Raw genomic sequence first — 23,639 nt, forward strand, 5'->3', positions numbered from 1 at the left:
CGCGCCGAGAAGCAAGACAGCAAAAACGCACGCAAAACCCCAAATCCTCTTCTCTGGCATTTTGATTGTAATGCTGCTCCCGCTCGCTGTCATTACAGAGTCAACGAGCTATTACACCCCTGGAGCCCCTGACACCGACATGTACCCAACACAGCGCGCCGGACTGAAAAATTAAACTGAAATTTTAAATGAATCATTCTGCCAGCTTTGAAGTAAGTTCATTTTAGATACCGCGCCCCGGGCCAGAGATCGTGAGCCTGTCCAGGTGAAGTGTACAGCAGATGGTTAGGGAGTTTTCAAGAGCGAGGTGTCCCGTTGACAACGTGTCAGCACGGCTGCGAGGATTTCAGGCGGATTATTATCTCGTACCCACGCCTCAAGTACTTCAAAGTGCTTCGCAACTAGCGACAGGGGAGAAAGCACGGTAGGCTAAAACGGCAGGGCGCGAGGCGGCTGAGAGCAGGACGCAGACATGACTGAGGACGCTTGAGCGGGATTAGGAAACGCTAGCGCTAATTCAAGACAGTGGCGGGATGCTGCTGTTTACAGCCTTTGCTTTCAGCGGCGCCAACACGCCGTCTTTGGCAGAATTCATGGATGTCAAGCGATTATGCGTGCCACCTTCAAAAAGACGAGAGAAACGCCACATCCGCCACGATAAAAGGCATTTACGGCGAGGAGAACCACCCTGCAGTAGCAAGATTAGCAGCGACTTCAAGCGCACCTGCCATCGACGGCCGGCGACTGAGTGAAGCAGGATGGATACGCCGTTCCCATCCCGGGGACTGCCGTGAATATACCCCCCACCCCATAACAACCTCCTCATCCCCTGCTGGGGTAACAGCAGTCTGAACAGACATGCCAACCGTCTGCATTATCCTTCTCCTGTCGCTCTAACTCTGTCAAACAGCAACTAAAGCCCGACTGTAAACACTCTGCGCGCCTTTCATTGCCAGGCTGTGATCCCTTTGGCAAACGATGCTTTCTTGTAATGAGGTAAATATAAATACTGGGGCATCTGACACACTAGGTTGATCCCATTTGCTATTAGACAGAAGAGAGTTCATCTGTAACCTCAGTGTGTGAGACTGCGAGCGTGTGTGTACGGGAGGAAGACGAGGACTTCCAATGAAGAATGTTTGTTTATGATGATCGCACAGTAATTAGCACCGGGTCGCCATCAATCCTCACAGTCTGTGTCTGCTCTGAGCCAGCGATGGAGATTGACACGATGCAGACCACCCCCTTATGCCCTGATGGAACACGTGGGGCGTAAATGTAGTTAACCGCTTCCATATCGGCAGTAAAATAACAGAATGTTTGAATGTGTCCCTCTGAAATCAAGTTAAGGTTTGACTTTTTTTCATAAGATTGTAAAGTTTTGGGGGTGTTATATAATTGGAAACATTAAGGATCTCTACATAAGGTTTCAGTGGCAACAACATATACAGATGTTATGTGGGACAACTCAACTTCCTGTGGAACTCCGTAAAGAATCAATAACTGTTGAGCAAAAATATACAATAAAATATAAATGAAAGATAAAATAAATTGTTATATTATAACCAAACACAAGACCAGAAGTTTCAATTTCGGACATTCAGACGACTCACCAGATTGTGCGCTATGAAGTAAACCAAAAAGGGGAGGGGCCACTTAATATGTCCCGCCCTAAAATCCTGTTTTAGAGTAATTTTAGAGTATTGCCTTGTTATAATGTATTTTTTATCATTTATATTTATTTTATAATATAAAATAGCATAAAAAAACTTTTTTTTTAATATATTTTTTTACATATTTATTTGTCAAGTACCGACAAACACATCAATCAAAGATACACATTTCACGGCACCTCAGTTGGTCATCAAAAAAAATGAAGATTTACCCCGTTTAGATTTTTGAGCATTCACTACTTATTTTTAAATCATAAAAATAAAAATCATCACTTTTTTTTCCTGTGAATGAAACAATAATGATCATTTACAGAAATGTATTTCTATATAACTTCTTGAACATATAACTAGAAAAGAGCTCGAGTGGTCTCTTAAATTTTCCTTTTCACCATCAATGTCTTTACAAAAGAAAAGGGGTTGCGATTGACTTTTCACATTGACTTTAGCCTATAGTGCAGTATAGATTGTTTATTCAAATACTGTAGATCCATGTTGCTTGCATCAGCATCACAGATATAATCCACAGCCTTCCATTCATTCAAAACAAACAGAACACATTGTATGATTTACCATTCGATAACTTTCTCCCAGTAAATGTCCGCTGAAATATTAGCAGCATAGATTCAATACAGGCAGGCAGACAAAGTGGCAATGACATTTGAAACTGCATTATAAACCTGTCTCAGACTTGAAACGAAACACGAATTAAGTCTCAAAGACGGCGGAGCGTAAATCTGCAGCGTGCAAACAACGTTAACTGTACACCACGGAACAAATCCCCTCTTTCGAGAGACACAAGCGTTAAATTATCAGCCCGGCAAAGCCACCATGGAAGCCATCCCAGTGTTAATATTTCCCTTTGCAATCCTTTGTTTTCTCATCACAATGAAGCATGTACCCAAAACATTCATCTCCATCTCCTTCCCCTGAATCACTGGGCCCAAAGTGAATAAACAAAAAGGCAATTCTTCAAGCCAGTGAGTGAGCAACTCTCTTAGTAAAGCTTATATGAACAAAGCAAGAGCGCCTGAACACAGCGCGAGAGTCAAATAAAGAAGAATTATCTCTCTAAAGCCGTCAAGGTGGCTGGGACCATTCTGAACAAGACGTTTAACGGGGGTACAAAAATTGCCTCTAATGAGTTTCTTTAGTCGGTGAATAAAAAATGGACGCCATAAATAAACATAAAAGGAGAAGCGGCCTTGCGGTGCATTCTGTTCCAACCGTATTCAACTAATTTGTCAGTGGTCCTTCAAATATTGCTTTGAATACAGTGGGTTTCTTCCTTTTCAACATCTCATGTAAAAGACAAACAACTATTATAACCTAGTTGCATAGTCACATCAAACGGAAATTTGGTTCAATACAGCGGCGGAGTTACCCAGAATGCAATGCACAAAAACCTGATTCATTCGTTACTATGCAACTAGGTTATAATATTTCTTTGTTGGTAGTTCTGCATTGTGGGAAATATGGTAACTCGACCAAGCAAAAAACTGCCTTTTTTTATGGACGCCCACTTCCTTACAGCACGGCCGCAGTTACACGCTGGACCACTTTCCTACGGCATGTTGGGAAAGGGGGGGCAGACGCAAATCTGCCTTTTCGCCTGCTGCATGCAGACGATAAGACCTCGGAGAGAGAGAGAGAGTGTAGGAAAAGGGCGAGAGAGGGCAAATAGAGAAAACGAATAAGATGGGGACTGAGGAAAATCACAAATCTTGGAGAGCGACTCTGACTTCATTTGCCAAACGCTGAATAGTTTGGAGTCTCCAGCTATAGCACTTTCTGCACCGTTGCCCCTCAACCCGTCGAGCAAGCCCTTTCCATTTAACGTAACTTTATTCATTTCTGCATCTTATACACCAATGGGGGTTGATCAAGGTGTGAACCCGGCGGATAAAGGCAGCTGCCATTGCCGCCCGGAGCGCGTGCACTTCAGATTCCCACTTTGGTGGCATACAGACCATTGTGATCTTTGTCAAGGGGCTGGTTGAAGGTCGGGCCGTGGAAAATGGTCCCGTTTGGGCTTTATCTCTTGACTAAACACAAAATCGTGGCAATGTAGTACAAAAAGGCATCTCACATCGGCCACAAACTGGAAAACACGACAGCGTGGAAGCAGGTTTTTAACACCCACTGATCCTGGGTGATGCTTTAATGCTCGCAAACATTTTCCCAAAGCTCCCCGTTTTTTCTCTCCAAAATGTCAGGAACCGGCTGTGAAAATCATATAGGACGGAGAACTTAAAGAGAAGATTTTTCTTGAGATCCTTAAAGTAATAAAGTAACTGCACGGCGGCACGATATTTGCGAATTTACACACCACATGCACCACCCGATGATAGTCAAAACATTTAAATCCTCTGAAATCCAAATATCTGAACTTCTTGTTTGACAGGATATCACCAACCTTCTTCTCTAGCTGTGCAATCTGCTCCCTGTAGAATGCATTCAGGGCCTTAAGCTCCGCCTCCTTCTTGTCCAGCTGTTTCCCCTGTTAAGAAAGACAAATGTTTTGTGTCATTCAGATGTACAAATGTTGTTTGTCTTGTCTAGTTTGTTACTAAACTTGGTTTAAATGAAGACAGCAGTAACAAAAGGTGAAATACTACTTTAAAGAGATAATTCACCTAAAAATGATATTGCGTTTTCTTGACTTTATGTCATTCCAAATCTGTATGACTTTATACTTTACACGGAAGAAGATATTTTGAAGAATGTTGGTAATGAACGACATTGACACCCATTAAATTCCACTTTACTGAGTATGGACACAAAACCACTGGGACATCTCTCAAAATATCTTCTTTTGAATTCCACAGAACAATGATTTGTGGGTTTTGATGGACATGGGGGTGAAAAAATACATTTCATTTTATATTTATTTTTGGTGAACTAAGAATGAAATTATAGTTTTTTTCTTGCACAAACAAAAATACGCTGATAAATATAAAATGTATCGTTTTGTGATGAGGCCAATAAAAATATTGCAATTTGACGCAGCACAAACCTAAACTAGTGACCAAAATGCAAAGACAAAAACATTGTTGCGACGTGCTTTTATCTAAAAAAAATATTTGCGTGAAAAATTGAAACGCACAGGCCAGTGATACACTTGGCAATATTTTTTAAAACATTTTCATATCATAAGGCTTATAAGCTTAGGACATTCGAAGTCCAACTGTCGTCTCTAAAATGTCTGTATTCGTTGGCATTTCTTTGGGATTCGTCAAGGTTTAAGTTTTTGGTTGTTGAATAAGCAAATTCCTTCAGAAGCATATGTCCAAACTGGCCCAAAACAGCTGACCATATTCAAGAGTAGCTGGACTGAGGAGGCTTCGCTCGCAATTAACGTCGCATTTTCACTTCGACAGCATGGTCGAAAGCTTTTAAAACCATTCATGACGACTCTGCCAGAAATTTTGGGAAAGGACAGCTGGTGTACGATTTTCAGCCATTGAAAAAACACAAATCACCAAAGAGGATTAATAAGATGGAGGGAATCCAACAAAGAAACAGAGAGACGTGAGAGAAGAAAGATAATGACGAACGCAAGTTTGAAGGTGATTTCTTATGACAGCCAAACAGGTGTGTGAAAATTGACGGCGACCACCACAGTTGGAACAAATTTTTGATTCCCAAAACCCAAGTCTAAGGTGATAAAACAGACTATCTATGAGCAGGCACATCTGCGCAACCGAGAAACAACAGTGCCATTTAACATTTAGGCACATGCAACACTAATAGAGCGTTCTTATTAGCGTGGAATTGGACGCTTGAACATTTTGAGTTTACTCGCTTCATTCGCGTGTGAAATTCACTTCACAACAGACACAAATTTGCGTTATGGGAGGGGCTTCTGCCACCAGTCTCGTGTAAACATATCTCTCAAATTGAGTAAAGACCGTTTTTTACAATTTACCAGATTGTCCGACCTCCTGACTCAATTTCTTCCAAGCAAGATCCTTTTTATTCCTGTTTCGATAAAAGTAAGATGTATCATACAGCTCAAGGTATCCACATACAGCGACTGTGATTTTGTCCTCCATTGTTGTTTCGGACATAATCACGTCACTACTAGAGCAAGCTCCTGATTGGTTAATGAGTCAAAAAAATTCGCCAAAGTTCAGAATTTTCAAATCCCTCGAACGCTCAATTTGCGCAGTATCATTCACACAAATCACACCGCAGGATGTCCTATCACATCTTTGTGTTGACTTAATATGTAAATCTCTCACGCTTAACGCTTAATTGCCATTTGGTGGAAACACAATATAAGGGACGCACATGCGCTCCAACTTTAAAAGCTACAAAACGATATTCAACAGGAAAAGGAGCAAGGGAACGCAGAAACCGGCATGCTAACATGCACGCCCATGCACACGCCTCCCTGTAATTAGCTTCCCTCATTCCGCAACTGTGTACGAGGCATGGATACATTAAGCCCAGCGGGATACGGCATTCACACAATCACGCTCACACACACACCTGCAAAGAACACAAACGCATGCTGTGGTGGAGAGACACCCCGTGGCGCTGACCGGGAGAGAGGCGCATGTACTGTAGCAGCCCGACAACAGTACACAACAAAGCACAACCCCAAATTACGGGCATACATAATCACCCCCTTCCTCTGCCTCCTGTCTAAAGCGAGCAGTAAATCACCTCCATCAGCACTCGCATCATATGCAATTTTCTAGCTGGGTAGCTCCGAAAGCGCCACGACGGCCGACACGCTTTGCATGCTCGCAATCGGGGCTTAATGCATGAAAAACGAAACACCATGTTTAAATGAGGAGGGAACAAGAAGCGAGAGAGATACGTATAACGAACAAATGAATGGAAGGACGTAACAATGGGTGTGGAATAGGCCATGCTTACCCAGGCGTCCAGTTCAGAGGCAGGCTTGAGAGAAAACAGAAAAACACAGATCACTCAACGCATGACTACGGAAAAATGAGACAGGATTGAGATTACGCAGCAGTGCGGGACACAGGATCAACAGACCCAGACGGAATTGGTGTACATCCATCTCATGTTTGTCATGATTTACATCCACAGGTCTATAAAAACAAGGTTTCAAAGAAATGCATAGTGTATTTAGCTGGGCAACACATTAGGCTATACATTTTTAAGTGAAGTTTACTATTACTAATGGTAATAAAATTCTGCTATGATAATATGCTATGTATTTCTATAATCATATTTCCCCAAACACAGAGGATGTCTAACCGACGAACCCATGGAAACCTCGGACATCTTTTGCTCTATTCATATTCTTAACTGCTCCCCTGTCATACATAAAGCGTGGGAAATGTCCTATTGGGCAATTCAACAGTGATGAAATAGTGAGATTATAACACCTAGTCCTATTAAGCGAATCTAATGGTAATAAAATTCGTAAGAAATCTCCCGGATTTTGGTACTCAAATGTTGACATGCGATTATTATGTGAAAACAAAACTTTTTCTGGATGCGATTAATTGTGATTATTTGTTGAACAGGCCTACTACACAGGACACCTTAGCAAGTACCAAACATACCATATCAAACTCGAAAGCAAAAAAAAACGATCTAGTTATTTACCAGCTGCATCACCACACACATAACCCAGCAAAAAATTAAAAAAAATTAACCACAATCAAACTAGATGCGATTCGATTCTTATAAAAAAATCTTGATTTCATGTTGTCGCTATGTAGCGTTTCACTCAAAACTTCAAAAACATTTGAATAAAAATGGCAGAAAACACTCTACCCGATACTGTCTACATTTAAATTCAACTTTCTGTGTTTGACCAGTTAAATACAAAATGAGAAATGGCAGCTGTAAAAGGCAGAGCATAAATCTCCAACGGCTTTTAAAATTCAACTGTAAATTGGGTGTTAACAAACGTATTATGTAGTATGGAATCGCTGCTCATTACGGGAGTCACAGCAGGGCATTTCACACGTATTTAATGAACAGGAAGGAGAGGGTAATCTGGTCTGCTTCTGAAGCCAAGCGCTCGCACTGCCAGAGCTCACATGGATCTACAGAGATAAGCGAAGAAAAGGTTGAGTTAAAACCAAAAAGCAGAGCACGAGAGGAAATATGGTTCATATTGCACATTTGAGTATAAAACATCAGCTCGAAATTAGAAAAATAATTAATTCGGTTTCAATTATTATTTTTGTTTATTAGAATTGATTTACTTTTTGATTTAATCAAAGGTCTAGCTCTAACTCTTTCATTTAAGGTCATTAAGCTATTTGGGGTTTATTACAACAGCAAGATTTTTAAAGGGATAGTTCGCCCAAAAATAAAAACCTGTCATTTAGAAGAAATAAAGTCATATAGGTTTGGAGTAAATAATTAGTGAACTCCATTAAATATATGCGTTTTAATCAGGAATGCATAAGTAAAACATGCAATTGTAATAAATGGTTTAATTTTTGCTGTCAGTGAATGGAAACCTGTCGCACTGCAGCATATGCATCATTTCTTTCCGATGACTTCACACGCAGGCCTCCAATCAGATTTCCGAGCTCAAACTATTGTCTTATAATTAAACTGATCTTTCAATGATTTAGAGGTGTTTATTTATCAAAGTGACATTTACAAAACTTAAGAGGATTGTTACCATGCCAGCAGAACTCTACCCAAAATATCCCTTGAGGAACTAAATGCGACTCGACGACAAACTCAAGAGTCTGCTCCCCGCCGGTCTGATGACGCCAGACTCATCACTCCGTCTGAAAGAACCCTCAAAGCCTGTCGAGCACCACATACACACTCGCTCGCGTCTGCTCAATCCGTCTGCTGACTACACACAAGCCTCGTCATTTCTTTATTTATCCTCTTTAAATTCTCAGCGGTGACAAAGCCGATCTGATGGGCGTGCTGCACTCGTGTAACGCTCTGTTTGGGATCTGGAGCAGCCTGATAATACCCAGGCAAGCATGAATTACACTGATAAGTCTAGAAATGAGCCCCGCTCGGAGTCTAGCTCGCCGTAAACACAGCGCATGAGTGCGCATGCTAGGTTGCAACTTAGAACATAGGGCTCGATGGATGCAAAGTGACAAGCCGTGTGCCACGGGAACAACCGGGCGACAAGTACGGCAACTTCACATTTCTCAACATCTTAAAAAAAAACTGTGATGCTGGGGTGGTTGCCAAGGCGTTGGCATGAGGTTGCTAGGGTCTCTGAAATTCTGGTGAATTTATTTTGTCATCATTTATTCACCCTCACGTTGTTCGAAACTTGTGTAGGACTCTTTGATCTGTGGAACACAAAAGAAGATATTTCGAGAAATGTCCCAGTGGTTTTGCGTCCATACAATGGAAGTCAACGAGGCGCGGTGAGTTCGGTTGCCAAAACACCTCCTTTTATCTTCTGCGGTAGGAAAAAAGTCACACAGGTTTTAAATTACACGAGACTAAATGAGAAAGATCTAGTTAAGTTACAGCAAAAAATTTCAGAGGATTTTAACTACAACGTTAAATAGACTTTGCTCAAACAAGAACAGTGTCGAGAAATAAAATTAGATTTAGACGTTACAATCACGAACCACGTCATAAAACATAATTAAAAAAGCTCATTTCTATTAATTTCATCCTCAGGTAATGATAATCCACAGTTAAATGCTCCTCCCCTACGAAACGTCCAGATAACGCTACCACTGGACGCCTCTTGATTAACCCGTGTCATCAGGAAAATTAATTCAAGTTAATTGAATTGAATTTTAACTTTGGAAGGCTACGACGGTCCTCGTTCATTCTCCGCTTTTTGTAAAAACGTGCACGATACATCTGTCGTGTCCTGCGGTGTGTGTTTATAATCCGTCGTCCCCTCTAGGTTGGATGCGCTGCGTTGCCATCTGATATCCCTCCCGCGTTCCTCGTCTATTTACTCGTCTGCGTTTATTTAACACGTTGCTCCCGGCTACGCAATAAATTAGCACTTAATATTCAAACTGACTACCCGGAGTGCACGCCGCTTAGGTCGTCTGGGGAGGAGAGGAAGGGCCACTTGCATCTCGTGCTGGTGCTATGAATAATTTCTCTGCGATCCGCGGTCCTTATCTGATCCCGATCCGGCCACCGTGCCAGTGAGTGCCGAGGGCTCGAACACGGATGGCATTTCTGAGCGGGGTCTTGAACGTGATATTAATGACATGAGGGAAAACAGATTAGAGTAACAAGACAAAACTAGAGGAACTATTTGACGGAGGGTCGGGATTGGTTTGGCACCAGAGGGAGAGACACGGGAAACAGCCCGGAACGGTCAAACGCTCACACAGTATAAAACTTTTATGTGCTCATCTTCTTTTATTGAAGGACGGGTAAAGCGTGTAGCTAGCGCTCATAATCCTGACCGCTTCGGAGGTCGCCTGGCCCCGAACGACACTCTTTGCTGTTATCTTGAGCATCAGACCGTCACCGTCAGAGCTGCAGCGGTGAACACATATTCCTTAAAGAAATAGCAAATCAACCTGTTTGTGTTCACATGTTTATTTAAAATTTGGCCTTTGACCTTCCCCTTAAAGGCCTAATTCAGCCAAAGAGAGTCAAATTCTTTCATCATTTACACACGACTCGTGTCATTTCAAAGCTCATTTCTTTCTTCCGCAGAACACAAAAGATGATATTTCGAAGAACATTCTTACGCCATTCCATTGTGCAAACACAAAACCACTGACATTTCTCCAAATATCTTTTGTGTTTCAACGGGTTATATCAATAAATAACAACTGATTTTTTTATTTGTGGGTGAACTATCGCCATCTCCACCGTCAAAAAGTGACCAAAACATCCATAAACAAAGAAACTCTGCACGATTTCATCACAACCATATCAAAACACCACACAAATCACTCTCAACTGACACGAAGACGCTTAACTGAGAAAGCCGTGACAATAAAACACACAAGTAAACACTTACAAACACAAGACCTAATCCCGCACCTAATTCCCTTTTATCCCAGACTCCCGCTCGAAAAGAAGAGCCGGGGAGCACGGGATAACATCTATCCACTCCACCTGCCGCCGCGGCTCCTCTGGCAATTACCTGAGCCGTGGTCTGCAGTGTGCTCGGGGAACGCGGGAGTCTTAATGGCTTTGCATGCAGGAAGATGTCAGGCCCGAGATTACAATTACTGATAGGACTCTGCTACCAGACCAGCTCTCTTCTCTAACGCTAGAGCGGATTACTCACGCTGAGCTCCTCTGATAAACTGCTCGCTGAGGAGGGATGAGAGAAGGCAAATAAGCAAACGAAGGAATTGGTAACGGGGTGCTTACTGCCATACTTCTGTGAGGGCAAATAATGGTGTCCGTGATGAGGTGAAGTTTCACGCTCTTGATGAGAAGATAAAGCTTGCGTTTGCGCGGGAGATCATGTGAATTTAGAGTACACACATTGGCGAGAGGGAAATTTGTTGAGCAGAAAATTTGAAGTTGAGCAGAAACGCAGATACAGAGTTTTTAAATTACAATGAAAAAGAGGGTTTTGAGAAAATGGTGGAAGAGTTTTTTCTTTTGGAAAAGGATGCTATAGCTGCAATGAGCCATTGACAAGCCCAGACAGAATCTCCAAACGATTTTCTCAGGTAATTTTGCACAAGCAAAAAACGTTACAGAGATGTGGAGACATTTGTTGTTTCCAGCAATATAAGACATTCTTAACTATTTCAGGTTTAACCAAACTGGTGTTGAATTTGTGTAAATTTGTATGATCTTGCACCCCATTGACGGACATATTAGAAGTGGACAGTAGGACTTTTGTACGATACTGTTCGTAGACTTTTAAAACAAAGCCATAAAACGCCTGTGCACAAGCAGACCAAATGACTTATCGCGTGACAGCTGGACGCCATTTACACTTACATTTGCGTGTCAGAACAGCATCATACTTTCCAGAAATTTTGTATTTATCACAAAAACAATGAATACTATTCTCGGTCATATCCATTTAAATATATTTATAATCATGCAGACTGACACATTATACGATATGAATTAGCACATGAAGTTGAATCACAGAGACCTCAGGCTGTTGCATTGAGACTCAAGGAGATGCAACAACACCAGACATTGTATTAAAGAGTTATTCTGCCATCTAGTGTTTAAAAGTGGTACATACACTGCGTCTCTTAATGGGTTGTTGACAAATAAACCGTAAATGGTAGCAAAAAAAAGAGAAAAACTGTGAATAATATATTTATAATAGAAAACCGCATAAAAAAAGATTTATTTTGATTTGTTATGCATAGGCCAACTACTCAAATGCACTATAAAATCATCTAAGAAAAGAAAGAAAATAAAAATAATATGCAAAAGTCAGAGGTTTTACGATTATTATGCATTCAGCTGCATAATAAAGACATATTTGTGATATATTTGTCATTTCTAGGCCCACTTTCACATTACAGAAGGGCAAAAACCTTACCACGAAAAAAAATGTTTTTCCTATGGTAACATCACAGATGTTAACATTTGGTGGTTTAAATACTCATGCGAGATCTCTCTTCAAATTTGTAAAGCATTTGATTTATTTTTATATTTTTCATAGTCATTTTTCAAGAGCCATTTTCAGGATTGTCACATTCATAACGCTATATATTCCTCAAAAATGCCCACATGAAAATGTATATAAAGTAACTATTTTATGATCCATAAAGAGGCATCACACCTCCATTCATTGGATGTTATACATTTATTTTACAGAAAGCCTTCAAAGTTAATCGCTTCCTCAAATTAAATTTAAATTGACAAAAAAGTCAATGCAAACCATATTATGCATCAACTACTGGCAAACTAAAATGCCAAAATGTCAGTGTAAAACCATCCTCATTACGACGAAACACGCCATCAGGAAGTATCCACGTGCAGATGCAAAGATTTGTGCTGCGACGTCACATCATCAGCAGGTACACATAAAAATCAGATGTGTGAATAACATCATTCATCTGACACACAATCTGATGCGAGAGGCTGGAAAAACATCAGTGCCCTTATCATACAGAGATAAGGCAGGCATGGGAGCACTCTGATTATTTTAGCATCTCTCATGCATAAGTAACGTGTTCTACAGGAGCGGGCGGCGGGCGTACGGCTCGACAGAAAGTGCGAAGCGATGTTAATGAGACGAGCATTTCAAATGGAACTGTGGCAGTAAAGTGCCAAATGCAAATGCAAATAAGCACCTCGGCCCGTCAACAGCCCAGAGAACGGCGTTAATGCGTTCAAGAGCAAAGAAATGACCCACAATCCCTCCCTGTCTGTTATTTTGTATTAATCTTGCGAGGGTTGGTCGTGTACGATGAGTGCTCGTGGAGGGCACCCGCACGGACCCCGACAGATGGATCGAGGCAGCAAGGGGGAAGACGATTGGTGCGTTTCACAAGAAGAGTATTACTGTAGTCTGAAAGAGCGGAGGCGGAGGTGACACATTACTGCATTTTAAAGGCTTTGTACAGTGTTCTTTCTCTCAGACAGTGACTGAAGATCACAGCAACTCTTTGTGTGAACCATCAAATAATACATGTGCATGTAGAAAAGTCAAGTTGCAAAGGTCATGGGTTTGACTCGATTTGTGATGACGACCATTTGCTCTCCATGTTAGTTTCGATTCAAAGAACAAATTCGTAGGCTACACGAGCTCAAAATAACCAGGACAGCCAAACATGGTTCTGCCAAGATCCACGTGATCGGAAAAAGCCTTGGCCAGGTCATCCATCATATGCATGCCCATCCAAAACACATCTGACACTCCATTCATTTACACTTTGAAACAAACTGAAATACAACAAAGAGTATAAAATACATTATTTATTCATCTGAACACTGTTTATATATACTATGGTAACAGATACGCAAGAACGCTGTTCATTTAGCAAGATATCCACGACCCCCTATGTCTCTAATCATCCATGTTAGGTGTCTGTTTGATTCCTATGGATGACATTTCCTTTTACATTAACATCACATCACCACTGCATCTGTACACTTGACAAATAAATGAAGAAAAATCGATCTTATGCTATTCTATATTATAAATATTAATAATCAAAACCAAAAAAACTTAAGCTCTTTTCTTTCTATATTTTCTATCGTTTTCTGGTGATCTCAAACACACATTGGTTGATATTGTTGAAGCGGGTTTCCAACACTCTGGTTGTATTCGCATTTTGAAGTTTCGTATCAGAAACGAGTGATGGAAACGGCAAATTTAAAATTAAAAACCCTTAATTTGCAAAAGTTTTTACGCTCGCTTCAGGTGGTTTTTCAATTTTTGCGTAAAAGGGTTCATGCGAATAATGGGAGATGGAAACGCATTTGCTGAATAAATTCCTCCAAATAGTCATGTAAGTACGCTATGAGACGGCGTAACCTGACTAACCAGAGTACTGATCTTATTACACAGCATCAGAATTGTTGTTACGATCATTCTTAAATGCCGGAGCAAAGTCGTCATGTAATTGCCTCTCAGAACTGTCACAACTGACAGCAGGCATCCACAAAAGCACCGCATTTATTGTGTTTCGTAATCGTATGCTTGCAGTGGCTTCTCTTACTTTTCTTACTGATATTTAGTTGCAGTTTACGAGGAAGTGACGGTTGACTAGTTGGATGGAAACGGTGCTTATTCTAAAATGTTTTATGCCATATTCCAATTTTGCGCATAAGCTAAATTCGCAACTTTGGTTGGAAACTAGGCTTATGACACTCATGGCGAGATGAATAAATAGAAATAATTTTACAATTTTAAACAAATTTTTGAATTGTATTAGATTTCCGTTTAATGCAAAACCTGCAGTGCATCAAAACAAAAGGTCACAGATGAAGATCTCCGGGCATGTTCGCACATCTACTAATAAGACTGAGGTTGGAGGAGAATCATGTTCGAAGACGAATAAACAGCTTGAACCTTCAAACGCACACGTTTCACACTTTTCAAATCTTCATCCCCAGGGAAACCTTTCTGTTAAATGTCCACATCATGTCAGAGCTCAGATAAGACGCAACTAAATTAGGCGACATGTCCCTTTCCAGGCCTCAGGCATCGACTGTCATACAACATCACACACTCACGCAAGCGTCCAGTCCCACGCCTCCAACTGAGCGACACGTAACTCTCATAGACTAGATAAGGTGCCCCCTCCAGGGACCCAATATTCAAGGACACAATCCCTAAAGGACTTCAGTTAGTGGATGAGGGGAAGTGGGATTCAAAGAGGCAATTTCACCCGTGTCAAAAGAGGCCTGACCAGACCAACATGTAATTTAACTAAACCATTCAACCTGGGAAATTCAGAGAGATAAGAATACAAGCTATTGGTTTTTTTTCCCTATGCTGTTTTATTTGTTGCCAAATTGTGGGCTAGCATTCCTATTATAATTCTGAGCTTTTTTTACACCGTTGAATTACGCATTCATGTCTGAAAGTGCAGTAGAGTCAAAGCGCATTTGCATGCATCGTTCTACTTCTGTACTGAAGTATGGTGAAGTGTCTCACCAGCTGTTTGGCTTTCTCTGACTCCTGCCGCGTCTGTGCTCTCTCTCTCTTCACCGCTCGAGTGATGTCCTGACGCGCTGCCTCTCTCTCGTTGTGAGCAACGCGAGCCAACTCCTCTTGTATAATGGCCTGCTGCCGTTCATACCTGCACAAACACACACACTTCTTTATTTTCTCGCCTGTTGCCAAGTCAAGATTCAGAAACTGCATTTCTTGATCTGAACACTGGGCGGAAGCGTTCTGTCCTTGTCCAAATCTTTCTTTTGTGACTCAACCTTGAACACCATCCAGGAAAATATGAGTGCTCCTTCTATTGATTCACTCTCTCTTGGGAGCTACAGTGTTTGCTGCTCATGTCATATTTACGAGTTTTGTAACCACAAATAACTAGTATTACGGGTTCATATTACTGGGATTACTTGGAAAATGCACAAGAAGTTGTATGAAATATTATTATTATTTGAATGGAATAAACGCAGCATCGAATGAAGTCATCGGGGAATGATTTAAAAAATACTATCAGGAATTAAGGGGTGAGTCATGTGGAATAATGACGGGGAAGTTTATGATCCGCCTGAAAGTTATGGAGGGCCAGAGCCATTGAAAGAGAGAGTGGCGTCAACTTTGTTGACTCCAATGGAACGTTTCATGGAGGCTCTCAATCGTTCCCGGTAGTTAATTGTAACGCATGAAGCTTTAACTAAACAGACCAACTGAGGTGAAATTTTAACCCATTTAAAGGCGAAAAAATTGAAAGAAATAAAGCATTTAAAGAGAAAACATAACTTCCTTGAACTATCTGAAGGCTCCATGAATCACATGACGCGCCAGCGTTTTGGACTTCCATTGGCAGAACTCTCTCTCTCTATGGCTCTGTGGAAGGCTTTGTGAGCTGAGATTTGGATATATCGGTGACATGCGTTTTTCAGCGTTTAACCGTCTGCTTAATGTTACGGTTGCTGATCAGACATACCTCTTTCTGAGCTCCTCTTTACTGTCAGCAAAAGTCCTCGGCTGAGATTCTGGTGGTGGAACGTCAGACGCACTGGAAGTCCGAGTCTCCTGGCCTGAAAGTTGATAGAAGCAAATTATTATCATCTTTAATAATTCATTACAAATCTAAACATCCGTTTCTTGGAAAACTTCATAAAGCGCAACTTTTTAAGTTACATTTCTCTTAAAGGTCTGAGTTACATGTGAAATTATGCATTTGGCAAGTTGCTTTCATCTAAATTATCGTATGCATTAGGAAAGTCTACGCATTAGAAACATTAACCATGGCTTTGTTTATATCGATATTAGGAGTATTTATTGTAGTAATGCAAGTAAGACAGTACACCAAGTAGTAAGCCAGGTCATGCTTTTGGCAGATAAATTACTCCTACCACAAATACCTGGTTTAACAATAGTTATTATAGTGAGACCATATTGAATTTGTGGAGGCTGTGGTTTATTGGCAAAGAAACCAACTCTAGTAAAACTACACTTATTTCTGAAAGGATTGGGAAATAATGTTTTGATCCAACAGAGAGCAACACTGGCACCCAATAAAAAAGAAAAACGATCTACCAACAACACATCAACAGGTAAAAGCAATGAAATCATTTTTGTGGATTCACATTTAAACACCATAAACACTACCCAAGTTTTCTTTAGTCTGGGCAGATGGTCTTGGATCAGGAGCTTGACTTTGATTCCTCATGCGCTGCAAAACATCTTCAGAAAGCTAAAAACAAAAGATGTAAAGTTACAAGGGTTTCTCAACATCTATATCTATCTTTGAATAAATATATAGTATTCTACAATGAAGCCATAGGTTCTGTTTCTGTTGAACTAACAAGCTGGTTTAAAGCAACATAGTGTCAAACTGAAAATTTCGTATAACACACATTTCAAATCAAGAAACCGTTTCAGGGCACGATTACCGTAAACTAATGTGCACCTGTCAATCATGTTGCTCCTCCTCAATGAAGTTAATAAAATTGAAGATTAGCCATAATAATTAACCAGTCATGGGGAAATTCAGTCTTATCAAATAGCAAACTGCGTCCTGTCAATTCCAAAGAGCTCTAATGTTTGGCCAAAACACCTCGCCCGGTTCATTCAAGGACAGTGGTTAACTGTCACATTCACGCAATAACATAAGATCTATATTATATATATATATCGCACATGACGAACACGATAAATCCTCCTCCAATTTCTCTACATCATGTTAGAAACACACACAGCGTGTCATAATGAAAGCTTTACTTTGACTCCACGCAGAATCCTGACTCTGTCATCCTCATCTAGGCCGAAAGAAACTCTCCTTGACGTGCTCTCTCCGGACCCCATCGCGTTCAATTCCTGCCAACGTAACGAGTCTGTTATAAAACGTGCACAGAGTTGCTGTTTAATTAAAATGATTACGAAGCGAAATGGGTAAATCCAAATGTGTGATTTATATCTTACAGTTTGGAAGTGACAGTCTGTGGTGGGGCTGTATCCTGTAGTGTCATTGGTCGATCTTCGATGACACTTGCGTGAGCCAATAGGATTTTAGGATACACAGCTAGGGCACGGGCTGATGGAAGTTGTAGTCCATAATGCGTAGTTTGCGTTTTTATGTATGCTGACGTTTCTGTATATTTTAAATATTTACGTGGTTATTTTGATAAATAATTAGTGAGCTTTATTTGTAATTTGCAATATGATTTAAAGGATATATGAACTGTTTTATTCGTTAGTTTTTACTCAAATTTGGATCAGAAATACAGACATCGCTTCTAACATTTATTTATGGGGGAAATAACTTTTGGAACTAGCTAGCATGTCAAAACCACCGCAATCTATGTTGGGTCAAATGTTTTTAGAGGTTCAGCAATAAAATGATGGAACAGTCTTTTATTTTTATAACACCCTTTTTATGTGATAATTTCATTATGTCAAGCAGTAATAATAACACAAAACAGAAAGTTTGTGTAATTGGTGTTGGCATGTAACTCCCCCCCCCCCAAAAAAAGAATGCTCTGCTGGAACTAAATAACTTTACAGAAACTCTATAAGGTCAAAATAACTAAGACACAATAGAAATCTTTACCATTGAGGACCCTTGTTGGCATTTGTTTAACACCCAATGCTGCTACACCTGATGCAAATGTGCAATAAACGCATAAATAAAAGCATATCATTTTGTAATCATTTGACCTTCACCACTTACGTTCATATTTCCTATTTAAAAAAATATTGTATGAACTGAATAACCTAGGTTGGCTGAATGAAAATTGAGGCAATGTGAATGCATTCAATTAATGTAAAGCAAATTTTATCTCAGTGACCAGACAATTTACTCTTTTCTTAGGTGTGTCTTTATTCGCAAATGCAGTCCTACTGACAACTCGCACCAGGCATGTCAAGCAAGTACTGTACATATGATCACAATCCCCGTTTTACAGACAAATCACATAGAGAAAACAGTAAGTTCAATCATAATTACTCGCTCCATCACTTTAAGGTTTGTAGCAATGTGGATAGTGAGTGCTTTTAGATCAATAAGTACCCTTCCTTCAAATATTATTTGAAAGACTAGATGTTGGAGAATTAAGTGTTTTTATTGTACAGAACCAAACACCCTCCTGATGCAGTGTATCTCAGTACGAACTGTTCATACTCATGCATGTTCTCTTTGAACTTTGGTTACATGTTTGAAATAAACTGCACTTAACAATGCCTCATAAAATTACAGTGTCAGCATTCTGATTGAAAGGCTAATTGTCTGTCAACACCATGCATTCTAATGAAAGAATTCAACAACCCCAACCACAGGAAGCAGATTTGGAAATGACTCCAGATGTAATCCTAAACGTGAAATTATAATCACTGATAGACTGCCATCACCGCAACAGAACCCTGAAGTGTCTGAGAGGATAAAATGGATAAAATGAAGCGACAGCTTTATTGGCCAATGACAGTGAATAGGAGGGTGGAACACAAAATGTAGGGTTTGTGAAGAGCCGTTACGATTGGCCGGGACCGCCAGGGATGGTCTAAGAGTCGTTGACTGACATGCTCTCCACTTTGTTCTGTAGATCAGCATCTCCGCCTTTTTTCTTCTTTCCTCCTTCCTGCTGTTTCTTAAGCTTCTTGGTTGCCTCCTGGTCGATAGGAGCTGGCTTTACAAACTTGATCATTTCTGTTAAACCTAATAGATTGAGCAAAATGATAAGACGCATCAGCTGAGCAAGGACATGAAAAGCCAGTTGCAAAATGCCCTTACATAGTTAAAAAGCCTTAATAATATTCAAAATATTGCATTATTATTCCATAACATATCATTATCATTATATTTCAAAAGCACAATAGAAATATTGGCTACAACTTGAAATCAATCTAGATCAAACAAACTCTGCTAAACAAAGACAAAATACAAAGTGGCAGTTGTGCTTGTTCTGACATTATAATCTTTATCCTCAAGTGTACTCACCAGGAGGCATGAACGCCTTGAGTGGTTCTGGAACAATAACACCTTCCTCCGTCTGGAAGTTCTCCAAGATGGCACACATGACACGCGTAGTCGCGCACATGGTTGCGTTTAGCATGTGCACAAACTCAGCCTGTATTAGAACAGACCCATCAGTTAACCGAGCAACCCTGAGACAATGAATGCGTATGGAACATAGATGGTCACTGTACCTTGTCCATCATCTTTTTGGTCTGACCGTAGCGAATACGCAGGCGGCGAGCCTGGTAATCCGTGCAGTTTGAGCAGGACACAAGCTCTCTAAAGGCCTGGGAGGCTGGGAACCAAGCTTCTAAATCCAGTTTTTTACTAGCTGCATGGTTCAAGGCACCTGTGGGATGAAAAGGAAACGGCTTCATTGTAAGAAAAGCTGTCGGTGTTTCGCAACAGAAAGCGACCGAACAACCTCAATGCAATGTAGACCAGATATACTTGCGCATTTAATGGAAAAACCTGGTCGAATAAACAAACCTGACACAATGTTCACGATGCGGTAGGGAATTCCCAACGACTGATAAAAACTTTCAGCTGTTCCAATCATCTCATCAAACATCTCCCAGGACTTATCATCATGAGGAGAGGAGTACACAAACTGCTCGATCTGTTAGGTCATGGAAACAGAGATTGTGTTCAGATCCGTTGAATTCAAAGATGATAAATTAATATATTTAGAAAAACATTCCCGGCTCTTCTAATTAAAGCCAGGAACCATTTGAAGCGCATGTTTTGGATTATGCAGTAAAATATCCAGTTCAGGTCTGGAATCAAACTTCTAGGAAATTTGCTATGGGTACTTTTATGAACCTGTTAGCAGATTTTTCGAGGAACATGATTTTGATCAACTTTTTTTTGTCACATATAAATGAAGACATTACTCCAAAGTTGATTTAAATGGAATTTCCAATAACTGTCACTCTCAAACAAAAAATGTAACACTTATATACAACACTGTTGGACATTATTAGACACATTATATAAATGAATGGGAATAAAAACATGTTTTAAGAGTTTATGTGACAAGTTCAGCACCCCGTATGATTTCCTGTCATCTCTCTTCACTATATACCAACTTCGCTATCACTATTCTAACTGAAAATGACCAAAGGGTGTCATGAATATAGAAGAGACCCTTTTTCTTCAAATGCTATTAGATTGACCTTAATATAATGAAAAACACCAAAACTGGATTTTCATTCTTTAACCCCACAGACCTTCTCAAACTGATGGACCCTGAAGATCCCCCTCGTGTCTCTACCGTGAGAGCCCACTTCCTGTCTGAAGCAGGTGGAGAGGCCGGCATAGCGCATAGGGAGGTCCTCTGGCTTCAGCCACTCATCTCTCAGGAAGGCTGCGATTGGCTGCTCGGATGTGGCAATCAAGTACTTCTCATCCACGGTGTTGTCATCGGACTTCTCGCTCCCCTTTCCAATCACCTGAGCAATTAAATTACAGTTAAAGGCTTTGTTTCTGTAGACTTGCTTGATGAACTTGATAGATCTATTTTTAAGATCTACGCACTTAATAAACAGGAGATATGGGACAAACCTTGTAGAGTTCATCGTCAAACTGGCTCAGTTGAGCAACCTCCTGCATAACTTCTTTCCTCATGAAGAAGGGTGTGTAGAGAAGGTTGTAGTTCTTGCTGTACAGGATTCGCAGTGCGTAGTTGATTAAAGCCTGCTCCAAGAAAACTAAAGGCCCCTGAAACAGGGAAAGTGAAGAGTGACATTTCGTGATGTAAGAACTAGCATTAGAGGGCTTGTGAATATGGCTACTGCACTTGGAAACCGTTCCTAAAATGGGACGGTCAATGCACCGGGTGTTTTTGTAGCTCAACAGGTTCAATGTGTTACCACCGTTTCCAGAAATACACAGGCTACTGATAAAATGTACGCCTAAAAGAATCAAAATATACAGAAGTCAACGAACCTTGAGGAAATATCCTCTGCTTCCCGCTACAATGGCTCCTTTTTCCCCGTCGTAACCGTCCACCATGACAACCAGGTCCACGTGGGAGTACTTCTTCTGCACCGTGCAGTCGCCCCAAGTGCGTTCCACCTTGTTATCAGCATCCTAAGAAAAGAAGACCACCATTAACACTACAGAATTAGTTGGAATTGTAAATGCACTAGAAGTATACTAAAGTACTCGAGTTTAACATTCAACATATTCTCAGAGATAAGATTCCTTGGTAGAACATTTCATCAATTATGACCATGATGTCTAATGGCAGGAGCTCACCTCATCGTTGCTGATGGGCACAGAGGGGTGAAGGACGTTACCGATCTCTCTCAGGTACTCAAAGCGCTCCGCCTCCAGCTTTAGCCGATCGTTGTCTGTCTTCTGTACAGCCTCATCTATCGATAACCGTACCTTCTTAATCTGAGTCACCGTGAGGGGCTGTGAGGGTCAAAAGGGACAGTCTGAATTTACAATTAGTTATTTTTATTTATTGCTTTAAAGAAAGGACATTTAAGGAAATAGAAAGTACATATGTAAGTGTAAATTTGATAATGGAGTAAAAATGTGTAAATAGCAGCCTCGCTTACTGATAGCGTGTCTGCAGTGAGGGCTTCCAGGTTCTGTGCTTCTTCTGGGAGAGTTTCGTCGTCACCAACTGGTTCTTTTTTCTAAAAACAAGAAAGGGATCGTAAGAACAAAGACTTATCAGTAACAACAAGAGCTGAACAGAGGATCTGAATCTTATCAATTAAACAACCCGTCCCGCTTGCACTCTAAAGAACATGGAGGATCCATGGAAGTTCCGCAGAACCAATTAAGACATTTTGTCGATCTTTGCTTTCACAGCACCAAACAAAACGTTTCTAAACTTGTGATGTCATACATACCTTCATTTTTTCACCAATGGCTTTGCTGCACAGATTCTTGGCTTTGTTTAGGTGATCTGCAGTAAAGCGACCTGGAAACATCAATGCATGACATTGTCATATGGTCAAGTTGTCTAAGAACCAACTTCAAAAATTAACTTATGTTACTGGATCATTTATTATAATGTCATGGATTATTTGCATTTCTCATAAGCGGAAAACATGAAAATTACATCGCCCACCAAAACCCAAATATTAAAGATTAAAACAAAAATGATGCTTTGTTGTGCATTCAAAGTGTACAGAACATGCCAAACATCCTAACAACATTACCAGCATAGGTCATTATGGTTTCCATTAAATCCAGGGTATATACGTAATTAGTTTCGAGTGTGAACACATTTCTTGCTATTTAAATATGCATGTATGCAAAGGTCTGGGTAATGACATAATTTTAAGATTTTCAATGTACTTTTAAAACCTTTATAAAGTGTTGCCAATGGCAGTGACAGAGTAAGAGCACTGACAGCTCCACCTCTGAGATTGCATCAGATCCAGCCCGGTGATGCTGCGACATCTGTTAAATCGATACACACAGTCCATCTATATCTGATCCCTGGATGACACCCGACCAGAATTAATTATAGGCTCAAAAAACACAAATTTGTGTTAACAGATGTTGTGAATAAGGTTGAGCGCACTGTCAAAGGCATTTGTTAACTGTTAGCTTCGATGCTAACTTCCATGCTACTCCAGTGCTCAAGCCGGCGATGTTGAGTTGCAACGTTATTGACACAGTTAATACGAATAGTAATATACAATGCACTACAATTAAAGTGCACTTTCTAATATCCAACATGTATGTTTACGAACAGATGTGGTCCAAATCTTCATTTACAAGTGCCATGTGTTACGTTAGCATTAGCGGCTACTCACATTTTCTCCACTCCGTGTCCGCCTGAACAAGTTTATCCACCAGAGACACATCTTTGAACCGTTTCCTCTGTATTTCCTTCACGATTTCGGGATCGCCGCCTTTATCGGTGCGAAACAGGTCTAAATCGAGCACCATGGTGGGTAAGGATGAGTTGAGCACTGCAGTCTAGCGTAACGAAAGAAGGAAATGAGAGAAA

The 23,639-nt window shown here is 40.5% G+C and overlaps 2 protein-coding genes across 4 annotated transcripts in view; both read right to left on the bottom strand.

The window, feature by feature from the left end:
• The window catches only part of chchd6a (coiled-coil-helix-coiled-coil-helix domain containing 6a), a 46,247-nt gene extending 28,561 nt beyond the window's left edge, over positions 1 to 17,686 (bottom strand). The window contains exons 1-7 of one of the 3 annotated variants that reach the window (XM_056733541.1): positions 17,632 to 17,686; positions 17,431 to 17,526; positions 16,819 to 16,903; positions 16,151 to 16,244; positions 15,178 to 15,322; positions 6,558 to 6,581; positions 4,087 to 4,170 (exon numbers count right to left, since the gene is read on the bottom strand). In XM_056733541.1, the coding sequence (XP_056589519.1) occupies positions 4,087 to 4,170; positions 6,558 to 6,581; positions 15,178 to 15,322; positions 16,151 to 16,244; positions 16,819 to 16,903; positions 17,431 to 17,514 (516 nt within the window). In that variant the 5' untranslated portion in view covers positions 17,515 to 17,526; positions 17,632 to 17,686. The other 2 variants (XM_056733542.1, XM_056733543.1) reach the window with 2 other exon arrangements.
• A 781-nt stretch (positions 17,687 to 18,467) lies between these two features.
• Positions 18,468 to 23,639, bottom strand: sars1 (seryl-tRNA synthetase 1). The gene is made up of 11 exons (XM_056732187.1): positions 23,443 to 23,639; positions 22,528 to 22,598; positions 22,228 to 22,308; positions 21,920 to 22,078; positions 21,608 to 21,751; positions 21,224 to 21,379; positions 20,890 to 21,111; positions 20,150 to 20,279; positions 19,852 to 20,009; positions 19,643 to 19,772; positions 18,468 to 19,360 (listed from the first exon to the last, which is right to left on the bottom strand). Exons 1-11 carry the CDS (start codon positions 23,576 to 23,578, stop codon positions 19,206 to 19,208), a joined length of 1,542 nt encoding a protein of 513 aa, XP_056588165.1. The 5' UTR covers positions 23,579 to 23,639; the 3' UTR covers positions 18,468 to 19,205.

The sequence above is a fragment of the Triplophysa dalaica genome, chromosome 20 (genome assembly GCF_015846415.1).
Source record: "Triplophysa dalaica isolate WHDGS20190420 chromosome 20, ASM1584641v1, whole genome shotgun sequence".
Classification (NCBI taxonomy): domain Eukaryota; kingdom Metazoa; phylum Chordata; class Actinopteri; order Cypriniformes; family Nemacheilidae; genus Triplophysa; species Triplophysa dalaica.